The 17,836-nt window shown below is 48.7% G+C and overlaps 1 protein-coding gene across 2 annotated transcripts in view; it reads left to right on the forward strand.

Annotated features, from left to right (window-relative positions):
• The first annotated feature begins 9,427 nt into the window (after positions 1–9,427).
• CCDC50 (coiled-coil domain containing 50) overlaps positions 9,428–17,836 on the forward strand; it is a 44,919-nt gene continuing 36,510 nt past the window's right edge. For both annotated transcript variants that reach the window (XM_074877414.1, XM_074877413.1), the window contains exon 1: positions 9,428–9,631. In XM_074877414.1, coding sequence (XP_074733515.1) covers positions 9,583–9,631 — 49 coding nt within the window. In that variant the 5' untranslated portion in view covers positions 9,428–9,582. The remainder of the gene's footprint in view (positions 9,632–17,836) is intronic.

The following is a 17,836-nucleotide window of genomic DNA, read 5'->3' on the forward strand; positions in this document are numbered from 1 at the left end:
GTCACATGACCAATAAACTGTTTCCATCTTCTGTAGCCAAGACTTTTCTCTCTTCCATACTGTCTGCATTTCTTGCCTATATCACCACTGTAGACCTGACACCATTTGCCTCTTCTGTCTGTGTTCCTATTGCATCTATCTCTTCCTCTGTGTCTCCAACTGTGCTTCACCTGGTAGGAATCAGAGTAGAAGGTACTGAAAACCACCCTGTCCTCTTCAGCCTTCATACCTCACACATTTAATATCTGATTTCTCCTGTCTGTGTCATTTCTACCCTGAGGCGAACTTGAGAAAACAAAACCCACTCCAGTCATGTTATTTAAAGCACCACTGGAAGGCGCTCAGATACTCTGCTGATGTGTGGTGCAAAGTCCCCAACAGAGCAGCTTGACTGCAGAAAGGAATTAAAATATTGTGCACATAAGCCAGGAGAGCAACCCCCCTTGCGGCTCCTGAGAGGAGGGAGTGTATAATGGGGAGGGAGATGTAGTTATAAAATGAGATTCTCTGTTCCTTAGAGGACTGTTAAAACCAGTCAATATTTATGAAGCTTTTAGTCTGACTCATGCAATTTGTTCCCCCTTCTACGTGCTTGTCTTTGGGACTCAGCTGTTGCTTGGCCTGTTACTGCCATAAAATTAGATGCTATGGTTTAACTGTATCCTTGCTTAGAGAAAGAAAAGTGAAAGGTCCAAGGCAGACTGTAAAGCACCTCAAGTTGCCACCTCACTGCAAGCAATGAAGGGAGCACACAGAGGGAAGCATCACCAGATGGGCATCATACTAGAGAGAAGCAGTTCCTCGTGGTTAAGGCAGCAGAGGGTAAGAAGTGCATCTGGGCTGCCTGCCTGGCTTTCACATCCACTCTGGGGGCTGTCAGGAAGCCATTCAACTTCTCAGAGAACAAGTCAGCTCCAAGGAGGATTCCTGGAGTGAGGGGCTGAAAGAGTAATGCAGGAATGTGAAAGCATTAGATGTGGGAGGAGGCAGCCCATGGAGAGAAAGCAGGGAGCAGAGGCAGTTGTGGTACCATTCTCACCTCTGCCTCTTAATCCTGAGTTGGAGCACCTCCTCCAGACTCAGTCTCCATCCCTTTTGACTGGGGTTACTTGAAGGCAATATAGAAACCTTTCCTGCTTTGAAATGTGCTGTGACCTGCTGGTCTCAAAGTAATTTCCATTGATGCTCCTGAATGGTAAATATTGGTGTGGCTGTGTAGGGACTGATCTGACCCCTGTGCCAGGACAGTGTCCTGAAGAGGTGTGATCTGGAATGACCTGGTTATACCATCAGATTTATCCTGAACTTGATCCCGCTCTGTTCTGACTCACCTTCTGCAAGCCCTGAGTCCATCCTGGATGATGAGTGTGCCTGAACTTGGCGGGGACACCAAGTGTAAGTGATGCTGTGAGGTGTCTTTGCAAGAGTAGTGTCACCTACAGAAGCTAGTCCCCCAGTAAAGGCAGTGGAAGTAGGAAGGCTGAGAGTGATTTGGAGCAGGAGCCTGCCTGGTTTTCTGGAGAACCTCTTCCCTCTCCATCATTTGTAGGACATAAGAGAACAGCCACTTGTGGAAATGGCAATTGAGGTAACAGAGCAGTACAGGGCCAACAAGAGGTAATTTCTAAAGCTGGGACTTGCCCTCCACAAATGCAGTTACAAGCTCATCACCCTGTCAATAGTGGCAGACACCAGCTCATTTATTCTTTCTAGAAGATGGGTAACAGTGGTCATTATCATTTATCCTGTGAGCATGCAAAACCAGGAGGACCCAGAGTGGTGGTCTGGCATGGTGTCCTCTGATGGAGCTTGCCACTATCTAGATGGAGGGAGAAAGTAAGGGGAACTAAGCATGAGATGTGTTGTCTCTACTGAGGAGCAGCAGGCTGTGCTAGGCTGCCTGAGCTTGTTCTCAGGGAGTTGATGAATCTCCCCAGTGAGGTAGAGACCCTAGCCTGGCCACCAAAAAGCCATATGTGCATATTAGTACAGCACTTGGGATGGGCTAATTAGCCTGGCTTCTGGGTGAAATTGCCAGGGTAGCCAGGCTTTTTCTGGGATAGCAACTGCAGGGCTAGCACACGTGACACTGCCTGACTGCCTGGTGTTATATATTCAGAAAGCCCTAGTCCCTCAGCAGCTCCAAGGCTCAAGGTGGTGAGGCTCTGTGTCCTCCAGACCACGCTGCATCCACCAGCTGGTAAAATTCACTGGCTGCTGTGCAGGCTGACATGGACTTGGCAGCTCCCAGTGTGACCACACAGGAATGAGCTGCCTCTTGATTTTTCTTGTTGCAGATGTTGGACTGAAGGTGCTCAATGCTACCTGCATCAAGGACCTCTGCAAGGATCCTTTGGTGTGGTCAGCAACCACTGTATGGGAATGAGTGTGTGCATCCATCTGTCTCTGAATGTTTTCCCTGAATTTTGAACACTTCCTTCTACTTCAGCCAGCCACCCTCAGTAAGTCTAAATTGAATGTAGCTTGTACATGTACTACTTTGGGTAACATGCCCATATAGACAAGGCTGGGTGATTTCCTGCTAAAAATGCTGGTTGGGGCACTTTTAAGGTTGTGGAGGTCAACTCTGTCTGCTAACAGTGCCAACTTTCACACTGTCGTTCCCCTTTTTCACTCTTCCTCCTCTCGGTTCTTATCATCTGGCCTTTTGGTTTATTGAGAGGTGTGAGAGTTTTCAAAAAATTGGGTAACTACAGGTCACCCAAGGGAAGGCTTAGAAGGTACACAGATCTGGTTTATTTTGAGAAAACTTGCACAGGCAACCATAATCCTTGCATTTCGGAGAGCCTGTCTTCTTAACCTAGCTTTTACTTTGCACCCAGGGCTGCTGAGACTCTGTGGTAGCTTCTGCACATGCAAAATAGTGTTTTGCTGAGTGAGTACCAATGCTTTGTGGATGTAAACTTGCATATACAAAACCATAGCTTGAAATGAGGGATCCAACTGAGACTGTAACACACATCCATCCCTCACCTTTTGGCCTGCTTGCCACCCTGCAGATTGGGAAACAAGACTGTCAGAAGTGATAACGCAGGATTATTTTTTTACCCAGAAAAAGATGGGCAGGTAGAAAACAAAAGAGGTGATTTTTAGGTAGATCTAGAAATTTTTCAGAGTGGAATATAGTAAACCTGTTTTTAGGTAAGAACTGCTCTGACTTCAGCCCCCACCAAACTCCCTCTAACAACATCTGCCTGGATGAAACTTCAACACACTGTAGTGACTGTGAATAGCTGAGAACCATCCAAGGTGTTTCACCACTACCTGCCACATTTCTTAGTCGTCTTCTGCCTCCATTTTGTGGGCTTTCAGGCAGATCCCTGTAGACCACTAAGTGAGTAACATACTGTTCTGGTGGGTTCTGGTCTTCTGACTTACAAGACTAAAGAAAGATTCACAGCTGATGAGGGAAGAAGAAAGTAGCAAATATACCACTTGTAGTATCACCTCTCACTTTCATTGGTAAAGGAGATTTTCTTGGAAGGCATGACTTGCGGAAACACGACTCCACAACCTATAAGGTTGTAAAGTAGGTATGTTTATTCAGCACTGAGGCGCACGGGGGATCGCTCCACCACAAACGTGTGCCCCTTGGAGCGAAAGGCAGCTCCTTTCTATAGTGTAAAGCGTTTACATATTCATTATAATTCCAAGAATAGGGAGAGATATTACAATTAGTTTTGAGAAATCATTAACATAAATCCCACCCCAAGTCCCTCTCGTTGCGCCTGCGCAGTGGCTCCTGGTGGTCTTGGGCGGGGGTCTTCAGGATGAAGATTGAAGATGCCTCCTCTTCCTTTTGTGTCTTTTCACCCAATTAGGTCTTTTTCAGCATTTCCATAGTCATGACAACTCAGCATTCGTTGAGTCCCCATTCTTTATCTTGGGATTCAGTAGTTGCAGCTCCTTCCTTATCTCAAGAGCCCATCCTGCTGAGAGCCCACCCTGCTGTAACTCATCCTTTTATTGTATCATCCTGCCTGTCCAGCATCCCTCTTAGTTGTCCTGCATCCATTTTGTCAAGGTACCTCACTTCAGGCATTTGGTCTTTTTTGCTGATGTGAAACTTAATATTGTTTCACTTGGGGAAAAAAAATCACCAAAATTACAAGCCTTGCAAATATGTATGTAAAATTGTGGGCAGAGATGCAGAGCTAATTTGCACCTTGCAGTTTTCAGGGTAGCCTATACAAACATCTGATCGATGCATGTAACCAAGCTGTGAGCAGCATCATACCTGTCTTCAGATTGCAGGGGTTCTCTCTCCAATTTAGAAGTCAACAAAAGCCCTTGTTCTGTAAATGCCTGGCTCATGATTTTCCTAGTGCCCCTCATTATGTTACATGTAAGCACAAGTTTAGTTTCCTCTTTGTTCATTCTTTGCAGTCACCCCATTCATTACCCCTGGTGTGCTTTATAATACCTTCATCCTTGCAGGCTCCTGCCATCCTTGTTCTTCAGAGAGCCTGAATTCCCACAGGCACCGTTCAGCTACCTATAGAAATTGCACACTTGCTTCTTGGTGCTCATTGCCAATGCTATAATGGTTGCTTCCTCTCATCGGCCCCTTCTGGCACAAGACTTCAAACCTCTCTTGAAGTGTCTTAGCTTAGAAATGCAAGGAGGTTAATGTCTGAACTGGGTCAAAGAGGAGAAAAACAAAAGCGGGTGTCTCCAGCTCAGGTGAGAAGGAAGATCAGTCACCATTGACCCACAAGTTTTGGACATGGGTTTGTGCAGCACCCGATATATCATGAGACACCTAGAACTATTTTTTTCCATCCCTTTGCATTGACCATTAACTGAGGCACACATTCCTGCCTGTAGGCTCATTATCCTCTGTGTCTATCCCCACATCAGTTGGAAGTTAGCCTTGCCATCATTAAGGAAACTTTAACAAAGACTGTTCTGTTGAAAGTGAACATCTTGATGAGGCCTAATTTATTTCACAGTTGTTATTCTGTTGACCTAAAATGACAGCAGGACACTTGGAGAGGTGCCCAGTTTATTTAAGAAGCAAGCACAGAATAGTCTCTCCCTGTCTGCAGAAAGAGCTTAGCAGCATAAGGCACTCCTAGCCCCTGGTCCCAATGCTCTGCCTGGCAGCTCCTGCCCCTAAAACCTCACTGTGGCTTTTCCGAGGGCCAGTCCAGATAGTGTTGCTTTTACCTGTTTTTAACAGTTCCAACCTCTGCTTTGCACATCCCCTCTGGAGTGTTTTCAGTGCTGTGAGAAATGGGAAGGTGTTGTGTGCTGCACTGTTACTGTAAATTTGGTCTCAAAAGAACCCTCTAAGACTTAGTTTGAAGTTTTAGAAGGCAGGCATTCTTTATTGCAGCATTGGATGCACGGGGGATCATTCCACCTAAGATGCATCCTGAAAGACAAGGACATACTTACTACATACAATAAAATAAATGAATATTCATGTAATTTCTGAGAAGTACACACCTATTTCCAGAGAATCTAATCCATACGTTAATAAATTGCGCAGGCGTACTAAAATTTGGGGAAGGGCCTCTGAGGGGCTTCCACAGTTGTCTGATGGTTTATCTGCCTTGTCTGGGATGTACCCATCACAGTTGCAAAAACGATGTCCTTAGGTGCATTCTTTTCTGAGGCCCCTTACAGCAATTAGCACCTGCTTGCAGGCATCAACAAGCAGGCATCAGCACCAGCATGACAATCTGGGTACACTCTAGCAATGATATGTTTGGGGGCAGGATCAGATGCCTGGGTTCAGGTAGGGAAAGGGCCCAGTCCTGGGTCTCCCTGGAATTTAAGACCCGTGTGGTGGCACAGTCTCAGCTGCAGTGTTATCTCTAAGCCCCTGCCCGCAGCTGTCTGCTGGAGCACAACTCTTCACTGATCATGGTGTGCCTGGTACATGGGGTCTGCCATGGAGAGTAGCTGCTGGAAAGCACAGAGCCAGAGAAGGTGCACAGTGCAAGGACAAGGGTCCAGAGTTGCAGGTTGCAGCAAGAAGTCCACCTGGATATAAGGAGAAAAATCACAATGAGCAAAGAATGGAACAGGAGCTCAGAGAGGTGTTGTGATCTCTAACCTTGGAGATTTTCCAAACTTACCTGGGCAAGGCACTGAGCAATCTCATCAGATTTTGAAGCCAGTCCTACTTTGAGCAGGGGATTGGACTAGAGCCCTGAAATTCCCTCCTGAGTATAGTTACTCCGTGAGAGAAGAGTTAAAGATGTGTGCCATGCACTTCAGCTCAAATTCTGCATCAGCTTCCCAGTTGCTTTTGTCCTGGGAAATGAGATGGGCTTGTCTTCCAACAGAAGCTCCTGTGAGATTAAGTATCTGCTCTTATAAAGATTGAAGTGTCATTGTCTTAATATTTTAAATAAAAGAAAGTGGTTAGTCTTCCCAGCTTTATTGGGATTCATCTACTCACCACAACATATACCATTTGTCAATCTAGATGCTGTACAATTTGCACAGGAAAAGCTGATGTCAGTCTAGCAGAACAAACACCTTCCATGATTTTTGTCTAGAAGCAGCAGCTTTTAGACACAGGTGAGACTTGGGAAGGTGATTCAAGATCCACCACAATGAGGAATCCTTTGGGACCATAAGATGTGATGCTGCTGCCGTGCTAGCATTATATCAGTAACTTGTTCCCTGGATCCTGTTGAATTCCTGCTCATCCTCAGCTCCCCTGTGGTCATTTTTGGGTTTTGTAGCTGTCTTTGAAACCTTCTATAATCTTTAAGTGATACATGCCATCTTTCAATCTCAGAGATTTCATCTGAATACATCTCTCAAAAATCAAGCTACGATGAGAGCGAAGTCCAATGTCAAGAACGCAAAGAAAATACTTTGGTGTGTAGGAGCCTGCCTTAGGGAACAGTGTTGACAAACGCTGTTCACTGGTTTTGCTTGTGTTACCCCTTCCTTTCCAGAGGCCTGTTCAGCCTTTCTGTGCTCTGACAGACAGTGGTGTTCCTCTCGTTTCCAGCACCAAGAAAATAATATCACTTATGTTGTCGCCCTGTAGTTTCTTTGGGTCCTAGCTGAGCTCACCATCCAACTGCTATCACTGAGCTTCAGCAGATCTTGCAAGAACAAACATATTTGCATGATTAAGCGAGCCACAGGAAGGCATGAGGAGCCACATAATTTGTCTAGTAGAAACCTGAACTCAGGAACCTTGGGCACTATTCTGCCATGACCCTGAGCATCAGGTACCAGCTCTTGCTTTAGTGAAGCTACACATAGCCAGGAGCACGGCTCTCTCTTAACAGTAGCCAAAGTCACATCAGTCGAACATGGTATCTCTTGAGTGCAATGCAGATTATGACTAATTTATGTTGCTGGTTTTGGCTCTAGCCAGACAATATGATACAAATTCATTACTGAAGACTAAAGCAAAGAGCTGTATGCTTGGAATAAAATGCATGATCACTGGGATGGACAGCTTAAAAGTTGTGTTCATAGAAGTAGGGTCATAAAGGTGGCTCTGTTGCATTAAAGCTGCTGTGTAAATGTCAATGCTTCAGGCTTTCAGCTTCTGCTGGTTTGTATCGAATACCTTATACTGAGAGAAGAGCAGGAGAAAGCCATATGCCAGTTTTGGAAGGTTGTGACCTGTGTCAGATCAGTACGTTTTGTGCCACTTTTCCTGTATATTCCTGGTCGCTTGGCCCCTTCTTTTGTCCTCACTTTTGTCCAATAATAAATGCTTATTCAGTGATCATAAAGCTTGATTAGTAAAAGGTGAAGGATGTCCAGAGGAACATACTGAGTTCAGAAAAACTCAAATTTAAGAGAAACTAGAAACGGATTTTTAGATCCTTCACCCCTTGTGTGAATGGCAGGGGGATTAGAGGGAGGAGCTGGGACTGTGACAGGAGATAATCTGTGTGAACTGCCCCTTGGAGGGACAAGACCCTGTGACTAATTCCCCATCTGTATGATCATATGGAGTACCTGTGTAGCAGGGGTCATCCTGTGTACCACTCATCTCTCAGTAAATGGGTACAATGGCCTTCTAGGCAGAAGGCTCATCAGCTCTCAGCATCTGTCAGCACACAGGAGGGGTGTGCTAGGTATGTGTAAGTGAGAAGGGAGCATAAATATAGACAATTCAGTGACCTTTTTCTGTGGAGAAGGCTGAGTGGTTGAAGGAAAGGTAAAGGCAGTCAGATTAAACACAAAGTCTATGCACACCTGCTTTGGGGATCATGAAGCATCATTTGAAAAGGACAGAATTAAGGACAGAGTTTCAGAAAACAGGACTGGAAAATTCTGGAGTAGCACAAGGCTAACCCTCTGGAAATCAATTCTTTTTGTTGCATTCAGTTTCTTTAATGTTTTTACTTTTTAATAAAATTGAGATATTATTCCCTTTGCCTTTTTTTCTGAGATCTGACATCCCACTATGTTTCCCTCTCAGCTCCCGTCCCAGTTGCCCAGGGCACAGAGCTCCCTGGAGCCTGCTGGAGAGGGGGAGCAGGAGATGGGCTCAGCCCCCTCTCACCCCTGCATCCTTGCCCTCACCAATGGTGTGGGGGCCATGGGACATTAGAATAGAAGCTGGAGGCCACCCATTTCAAATGTGGTACTATTGACTTCATCTGCTGCTTGCATACTCCTGAGATACACTCTTATTTATGACCAAGACACTAAACAGTTGACATGAGTGATTGGTGGTGCTGAGCACAGCTCAGACATCCCTAAACCCTGAATCCTCTTCCTCTTATCTCCTCCACTTTGCCCAGAGGACATCATCTCATGCTGTTTCTTTACTGCTGGAAAAGAAAGGTGGGCAGCAGCCCCCTCTCTGCTGAAGGCTGGCTCTAACCCGTACGTGGCAGAGTGCTACTGGGGTTCAAAAGCCTCTCAAGGTGCTCCTTGGCCAGAAATCTCTCATCTGCACTGCCCTCCTGGAGAGTGCCCGTCCCAACAGACAAACTCATCACATCCCCCTTACGTCCCCTCCCTGACGGACAAGGTGCACTGTGCCGCGGCGGTGGCAGCCGCTGAGCAGTTGACTCGTTTGAGGCTCGACCTGGGCACGTTTTCGCTTCCCATGGAGGCACTGGGGTCGGCCGGCTCGGGAAGGGGGGGTAGGGGGTGGAGCAGGGGCAGAGGCACCCGCATCCGGCACGGGAAAGCGCCGGCGGCCCCCCGGCGTCCGAGCGGTTTGAAAAGCCGCTCCGGCAGTAGTAGGGGATCTCCGCCCCCCCGCCTCCAAAAAGAAAAAAGTAAAATGAACTATAAATAAACGCGCTCGGAGGCCGCCCGTCCTGCCGAGCTGCTGCTTCAGCCCCGCCGGAGAAGGGGAGGGGGCAAAAATCCCCGGGCCCCCCCCCGCCCACCTCCCGGGGGGGCAGAGGGGCGGTGAGCGGCGGCCCCGCCCCGCCCCGGCGCTTTCTGTCCCCTCTCCCGCGCCGTACGGCCGGGCGCACCGGCTCCATCCGCTGGCAACTTTGGGGCGCGGGGCGCGGGCAGCGCCGCCGCGGCTCTGCCCTCACCCGGGGGGCGAGGGCTCACCCCACCCCACCCCACCGGCCCCGGGCCGGCCGGTCAGCCCACCCCGCCATGGCCGGGATCGGCATTGACCACTCCAAGCTGCCCGGAGTCAAAGAAGGTAGGGGTCACCCGGGGGGGGGGGGGGGGCTGGACGGGACGGGGCGGTTTGGGGGAAATTGGGAGAAGGAAGGGGACAAACTATCTAATATTTTTAAAAAATTATTATTATTGTTATTTTAAATTTTCCGGCCGCGGGGGGCGGGTCGTGGCGCTCCCGGTGGAGCCGGGTCAGCGCGGTGGGCGGGGGCGGCGGGGGCTCCGTGCTCCGGCCGCGCGGGCTGCGTGGGGCCCTTCGGGGTTCGCGGGAACCGTCCCGCTTCCCTGTGCGTGGTGTTCGGCGGTTGTGCGGTTGGGAGGGAGGGGAGGGGAGGGGAGGGGAGGCGGCGGAGGGCCGGCGGGGCCAGAAGAAGCAGCAGCGTTACCGTGACGGACAGCCGCGGCCGCCGTCCTCGCCCGGCTCACGGCTGCCCTTCCCCGGGCGTGCGGCGGGGGCCGGGCGGGGAAGTGCCGCCGCTCCCCGGGAGAAAGCGAGGAGCGGCGCTGGGGGAGGGGGCAGCCCTTTGTCTGCGCCGGGGCCGAGCAGTCGCCGGCGCTTCTGCTCGGCTCCCCCCGCCGCGGGCGGCCGGCGGGGCGGGGGCTGGGGCAGGGCTGCGGGCGCGGCGGGGTGCGCTCCCACGGGAGGGGAGGTTTGCTGTGGAATAGCCGGGACACCCTTCGGGGTGGCGGCGTGCAAATACGTTCCTCGCAGTTACGGCTCGGCTGGGTTTGGAGGCTCAGCTGGGGGCACTGAAAAATGGGAGCCGAACTGGGAATAGCCACAGATTTGCTGATTGGCGGGGGACGGGGGATGTTGAGGTCCCGGTAAAAAATACTTGAGCCTGCGGGGGTTTTGTGAAGACTTTGCCCTGCGTTGAGCTTTGGAGCACCAAGCAGCAGCCTCCTCCACCCTGCAAAATCCTTGCGTGCCCCACGAGTGGAGGGACGGGTGGGCTGGAAGGGCCCCGCTGGCTTCCCGGGTGTCCAGCTGCAGCGTGTCGGGCCTGTGCTCGGTGCAGTCACCTCCCGCGGGGTCAGATCGGCCCCAGCTTCCCTGTTAGCCTGTGCCTTTAAGGTTCATTAAAGGTGCCCTGGAGCTGCTTTGGCTTTAAAAAGCTCTGTACGAGGTAGAGTCTGTTCTTCCTGACAGTAATATAAATCCATAGAAGCTCTGTCAAGTCAAGTTATTTTACATTTACGCAATAGTAATGGAGTGCCTGTCTAAATACAACCAAAATTCCTTAAACTCGTTTTCCTTGCCACTGGCCGTTTCTTTTTCTTTTTTAAAATTTCAATTCTTATAAAATAGCAAGTGTGAATTTGATGATTCAGCTAGTCAGGAGTAGAAGGCATATGTCTGTGCTGGGAGCTGGAGGTTCCTTTTGACCTCTTGTCATCCTTTAATGCTTCATTTATTGCTCCTGGAAGAAAAGTAATATCCATGTGCTGAAGTTTTAGGGGTTAGTGTTGGTCCTGTTAAGTCATTAGCGAAATTGTTATTAGATATTTTAGTGTGGCCAAGATCTCATCCTTAGAGGCTGTCCACACATGGTTACTCAAGAAAATTAATCCAATTAACCTAAGTAGCCTTGGATTTGATTTAGCTTGATTCATTTTTGGAGTGGACTAACTGGACTGAGTTAAGGTTGCTTACATGCTGAATGAAAGTATGTTTATGGGGTTGCATTGTAGCTCAACCAGTCCTTGGTAAGTTTGCACTTACGGTTAGCATGGATTAAGTTTCCAGAGTGTCCTGGTATGACAGTCTGCTGTTACCTGATAGCAAAGTAGCGTCCCAGAGCAGCTCCAGCATGCAAAGCAGACGAGGCCTCAGCCATGTTCTGCAAAGCCTCAGGCATGTTGCACGCTTTTACTTTAGTGGCGTAATTTGTTTTTATTGTAGAAAGTGTTGAAACCAAGCTATGCTTTGGATTAGATCTTTTCGTGCTTGGTGTTAGTGCCAACCAAGGAGAGAAATGCATCACCTTCCATACCTAGGGAAATATTTATTGCTCCTGATACAGAAATCACTGTTGGTCCTTCTGGAAAAACATTCCCTTTCTTCATTTTGGGTAAAGGTCAGCTTAGTCGTTCATTAACAGTGAAGAACATTGTTTTGGTTTGAGTACTTTGTTCTTCACCAGCTCTCCTTCGGAAGGGGAGGTGGGGCGTCCAGGTTCTCCCTGGCTGCAGGTAGCTGGGACTGCTGCGACACAGCATCACCCTCCTCTCCCAGTGTGGTCTCAAACTCTTCTACAAGTGAGGTCATTTCTGTGCAATGGCAGTGAAAATCTGATAACTGTAGCTAGGTGCTGCAGGAAGCATTGCTTCTTGTGTTTACTTTCTTTTTTATCTTTAAAAGCATTTATATTAGCTGAAGGCCTGATATAGGTGGCATTTTACTGGTGAAAACTACTTCAGCCGGTCCAGTTTGGTTTGTGGGCAGGGGTTTACTGGTGTAAAATACACCCTCAAAACACTCTCTTGCTAGTATAAACTAGACCTCAGTGCTGCAGTCTGGTGTTACAGAGCCATTTTTCCATGGGCAGTAAAGTGGATGTTCTGACCACTGTGGTCAGTAAAGCTCTTGTAAGTTATTTGCTGAAGGTTTTGGTGTTAGTTGCAATCTGTGGGCTGAGTTTCTCTGCCTGTATTTCTATTTGCTTCTCAAGTGTCTGTGACATTCTCTCTTTTCACAAAGCAGCTTTTGCTGTGTGCTCTTTTGACCCACCCCAGGGGATTGCTCAGCTCTATGTGTATAGATCTTTTTTACTAGGGGTCTCATTTGTGAGCCTCTTGGGGAGAAGAGCATCTGGAAATATTATTTTAATTAGTTACTAATAAAGCAAATAACAGAAACTGGCTTGGGCTCTGCTTGATCTGTAATTGTTTCTCATCTCTTGTAATCTGATGCATTACTAGCAGCTAAAATTGGGAAGAGCTACACCCTGTCTTTGGCTGCCTGTTTTAAATGAGCTCTTCGGTGCAGCTCCTTATGCCATCTCAAAGTGCTGTGGATTGCCTCTTGGACCCGGGAGGCATCCCTGCCTGCATGCAGGCAGGCAGAGCTGCCTAGGACATGTTCCTGGGGAGGTATTTTGGAGCTGTGCAGACCTTGCCCCTCTCTGGAGGGTGTACCTGTGGTCCCGTCTGCTGTTGCTGCCTTTGCTGAAGGACTGAGCTCTGTGTCAACGGCGTTGCAGAGGGGATGACTGTTTGCTAAGCTGAGGCTCAGCCCCTTGTCCAGTGCAGTCTCAGAGAGCCATCAGTTGTTAGTGGCAGCAGGTAAAACCCAGGTACAAACTTCCTTGCCAGGGGGTTCTGATCTTCCTGCCAGTTTGAATCCTCTGTGAGGAGAGAAAAAGGGAGGTGGGAGGGGGAAGAGAAGGACCCTGAACTCTGCACCAGCAGTGTACAGCTCTTTGGAATTGTGGAAAATTGCAGTGGCTTAAGTGTTTTTATTTAATTTTATTTTTAGTAGTACTATAAAGAAGTATAAGGGCTGTACATCTGTGCCAGTCATTAGAACCAACCCTGCCGCTCTGCTGTCTCTTGAGCTCCAGCCTTGAGAAAGGCTGATTGTGCCACCTGTGCTGGGAGAGACACGGCAATAATGCTCACACTATGGTTTCTACTCTTCACTAAGCATCTGATTTGGCTTTCTGAAGCCCCTGAGCTGTACATTAAAATGCAGCTCATTGTAGACTGCTGCCAGAGAGGCCAGTTGCCCGGACATAGTAGTAAAGGATACACCTCTGACTGTGGCCTCTGGGAAACAGGAAGGGCTTGAATCTTTATGTTTGGTCTTGGCAAAGCGTTCTCTGGGGCAGGCAGCCTGGCTGGCGCTCTCTTGCCTTAACGTAAATTGAATAAAAGTTTGCTGTAAGCATCAGTCTTCCTCTTCTTCCGAACCATAGCACCTTCCCTTTGACCTCTGCAGCTTAATGTGACCTTTGCTGAGACTCCTGCAATAAAAACCTTCTGACTGCTGACTTTCCAAGTGAACGGGGAAGGGGTCAGCCCTGAGGTGCAGTGTCTCAGGTTCCCGTGGAACAGACTGATGTTATTGGCTTATGCGGGGGCTTTTGGTGACTGTGCTCAGCAACACGATAGTGCGCAAGAGAAACTTGATATCTGTCAAAGGTGGAAACGCGTTCAGAAAGTGTTGATGGCTGGCACGGTGTCTGGTGAGGAGGGATTCTGCTGTGGGATTTTTCAGGGGGCTGGTGTTGAGGGATGAGATGTCAGCTGTGCTCATGTGAAGGAGGGGCTGGCCTTTAACTGGATTAATATAATCAGGGCAATAATTTTGAGAGCAGCAGAGGGTCAGCCAGGTCACAGTGAAGCCACCTGCCCCATGCCCTTTGGCTCCCGCTGAGATTTGTCCTTGCAGCATGATGTGCAGTGTCATGGTTTTCTGCTTAGTGACTTCCTTGGAGAAGGGCTCTGAAAAATTCTGGCAAGCTGGATGGCTTGAGGGCAACGAGGAGATGGAGAGTGATGGGACATAGATGCAGGCTTTTCTTTCTAGGTCACTGGTTCATGTCCAGCTCTTCTGAGTAATGGGAGGTCTGTTTTTCCAGCATGCATGAATTCAGTAGCTGAGGCTGTGGTACTCATTTCACTTCTGGTTAAAGCTGGGTGAAAGTTTTATTATGCATTCAGTTGTTCTGGGTCTGCAGAGCTTGGCAGAGGAGATGGGCAGGATTAGCATATTTCATGCTCTTGGCTCTAAAATGCAACTGAGCAAGCAGGTCTGCCTCCTTCCATCCCTTAAATCCTTAGCACTTGTCCTCTGCGAGCTGCCATGGAGGTTGTACTGAGGCAAAAAGATCTCTCAGAAGCAGTCTTTGGCAGAGAGGAGCTTCCAGACTCACGTTGATGCCTTCTGCAGAGATGTTTCCTTAGTTACTGACAAGTTTTTGGACGGGGATAAGAGGGGACACAGTCTCTTTTGCCCTGATTCCTGGGGATGGGGAGGGGGCTTTCCCCCATTTGTGATACTAGGACGTTGGCCATCACTCATTGCTGCTCTCTGAGTAATGATCTCAGCTGAGCAGTGTGTTGCAGACGGCATTGTGTTTGCTGTGACCACGGGCCTCTGTTTAATCTTTAATTTCCTGTGGCCATGAGCAACGTCAGAGGGTGCACGCATGCCAGGCGGGAGTTGGAGATGGCTGCTGCAAGCAAGGAGCAGGAGAGGCCGCTTGTGCTCTCTCTGGGCAACCCCACTTGGAGAAGCAATGGGATGTGCCTTGGGGCTGTGTGGAACTTCTCTGTTTTGCTGGAATAAGCTTTCTTTTTCTTGCTCAGAGACGTCCAGTTCACATGAATGTGGTGACTTATAGGACAAAGCGATATGTTCCCTTCCTGCTTCCTCGTCCCCTTCCCAGAGTGTCCCCAGCTGGCTGGCTTCCCACTAGCTCGCTGCCTCTCCTCTGTGTAGTGTGGGTTTGAAGGCTGAAGGACTGAGGAAGGAGGCTGGTCTGTTGGTAAAACTGCCTTAAAATTCGAGAAGTTTAGGTCCAGTTTCTGGTGTGGCACTCAATTCTGGCTTGTCCTTTTGTCTTTCTCCAAAAGGTGATAAAGATATTTGCTGTTCTGCTGCTGGTGACTTGTGTTGCAGGGAGCTAAGGGCATTTGTTGGGCATTTCTACTGGTTGAGCAGGGCTGCCATCTCCCTGGAGGCTGCTGTGTGTCAGGGATGCTCCATGTCCACCTTACAGTGACACGCGGAACACGTGATGGGACCTTGTGGAAGTCCCTTGAAACTTTGTTTATGCTTCCTTTTTAAAAATAGAAATTGGAGCCTTCCCACTGTTTTCTTTCTCAGTACATGAAAAGATACCACACAGCTTGTTGAGTGAGTGCTGTATGGCCTTGGCATTGTATGGCAGCTGGGAGAAACTTTTAGCAGGGCAGGGAGGAGAGCAGGAGAATGCAGCATCACACAATATGTATAGAGAGATGCAAGTCAGGACTGTCATGAACCTTGCTTGAGCAAAAGAGACCAGTTAGGCCTGAGTGCTCATAATATCTACTCTGTAACCCTGGGCACTTTGTGAATTAAGCTTGCCAGGAGTGTTACTTTCCTTGGGGAGAAGGGTGTGGATGAAAGTCTGCTCAGAAGCCTGGCACAACCATTCTGCCCCTGCCCAAGGATATTGTGTCAGGCTCCGGAAGCTCAACTGATGATTATTTTAATTGCATGTCAACCCATGGCCACTGCCACGATGCACTGTCAGCCAAATAAAAATAGTGAGCTCTTTTTGACACAGGCCTGGGTTGGTAGAGGTTTGGTCTGTGCACTCTTGACAGCCCTGACTGTGGTGAGTGCTGTTCAGGACAGAAAGTTGAAGGGGGTTTGCAAGTGAGTCACTCTTCTTCATTTCTATTTTTCAAGAGAGGTGTAAAAAGCTGCATGCAGTAAAACTTTGAGTGCCTCTGTGCATATGGGTATGGTTCGTTCTTTTCCCAGCCCTTCTGCTGAACCAGGACTCGGTGGCTGGAGGAATCAGCTTAAGGGGAAATGTTATGTGGGCTTAGTATGTAGTGTTCAGTAAGTGATGACAAAGGGGAAGAAGACATAAATGAGCAAATATTCGAAGGCACTGAGAGACATGCATACCATAAGGACACTGACAGGGCTGACCTGAGCAGTAATGGGAAGGAAGTTTATGCAAACAGGAATATTTCCTGGCAGTGAGAGGTGTTTTTTTTTTCCTTTCTGCAGAAACCTCTCCAAAACACATGGTGCATATAGCAATCACAGAATCATCTAGGTTGGAAAAGACCTTGAAGATCATCTAATCGAACCATTAACCTAACACTGACCGTTTTGGTCATTTACAGCCAGATAGGACAAGAGGCTGGAGCGTGCCCCAGCAGGGAGTGTTCCTCGCAGAGGAACTGTCACCACTGACCTGACACGTGGGCTGGAGAAGCACTGGCCTGGCTCAGGGCAGCCTTCCCGAGTGTGGATGTAAATCTTCTCCCCTCCTCTGCACGGCGGAATGGCTTTGCGCTGCAAAAGCACCTGATTTTATCATGTATGTCTGTTATGGATATGGCAAACGTTACTTGTGGGATCTTGGTGGGAAGAATTTTTTTCTCCCTCTGTTCGAAGGTAGCTTTATTATTGGGATACTGGCTGGTGGGATGGGGAGGATTTATGTCCTAAATTGACCAACGCCTCTTGGAGCCTTTAGGAGTGCTGCTGGGGGCCGGGGTGAAGTGGTGGAGGACAGCAGGGAAAGACCTGGGAATTTTCCAAGCTGCCAGGGTGTTGGCTGTTTTTGTGGCACGCAGAGAGCACTGCTGTTCACAGGGCTGCGCTCTCCTGCAGGCGATTCGGTCGGCGCCAGGTTTCCGAAGGAAGTTGGTGTTGGGAAGTGGCTGGGCTCTCCTGACCTTATTTGCAGCGCTGTAGGGACTGGATGCTTGGCTCGGGCTGCACAGCCCTGCCTGCATGCCTCATATCCCTGATAAAAGGCGGAAAAGGCAGGTTTGCTTCCAGCTCTGATTACAGTGCTCAGTTACCTGGCACTTCAAGGTGGTTGGCATTGTGCAGAGCATCAGCTCTGGCCACGTAACAGGTGAACTTGTTAGGTCCTGATTTTCATTGTCTTTTCTTTTTTTAAGAAGCTGTGAGTATACCACCTAAAGGTGATATAGCTTCCAAAGCAAAAATTTTACTTCTGACTGACTTGGAGCTCATTTTGTGTCCTCAGAGAAGAGGCATTTAAAAGGCTGCCAGCCTGCTTCTTTCTTCCTTGTGCTGGGCAATGCACGTGAGCTGTGGGCACAGATGCCACAAAGTGGTTTGCTCTAGGTTGATGCTGGGAGCTCTGCCTCCCTGCCCATCTGGCCCCAGAGGCCAGAGACTTATTCTTACCCTCTTATGCCGCTGTCTTAAATCTGTAGTTGCTAAGGGCAGTGTGCCAACACAAAGCTGTGACAGGAAAGGAGACATGTATTGTTAGTGTTGCAACTTTACTGATTTGTGACTCTTTTGTAGATGGATGTGAAGGTTTGACTGATCTGGGGCCAGTTTTGGTACTTGGTGTTCTCCAGAGCTGACTAAAACCTGGAGAACTTAAACGCAGGAAGTGAGGGGGAAGAGGAGAGAGTACCTGTGAGGAGCTGGCAGAGCAAAGAAAAGGGGTTCTGAAATGAAGCAGAGCATCCTCGGTTGGTTAGGTAGAAGAAGGTTGTTCTCATGGAGCAG

The sequence above is a fragment of the Strix uralensis genome, chromosome 9 (assembly GCF_047716275.1).
Source record: "Strix uralensis isolate ZFMK-TIS-50842 chromosome 9, bStrUra1, whole genome shotgun sequence".
Classification (NCBI taxonomy): Eukaryota; Metazoa; Chordata; class Aves; order Strigiformes; family Strigidae; genus Strix; species Strix uralensis.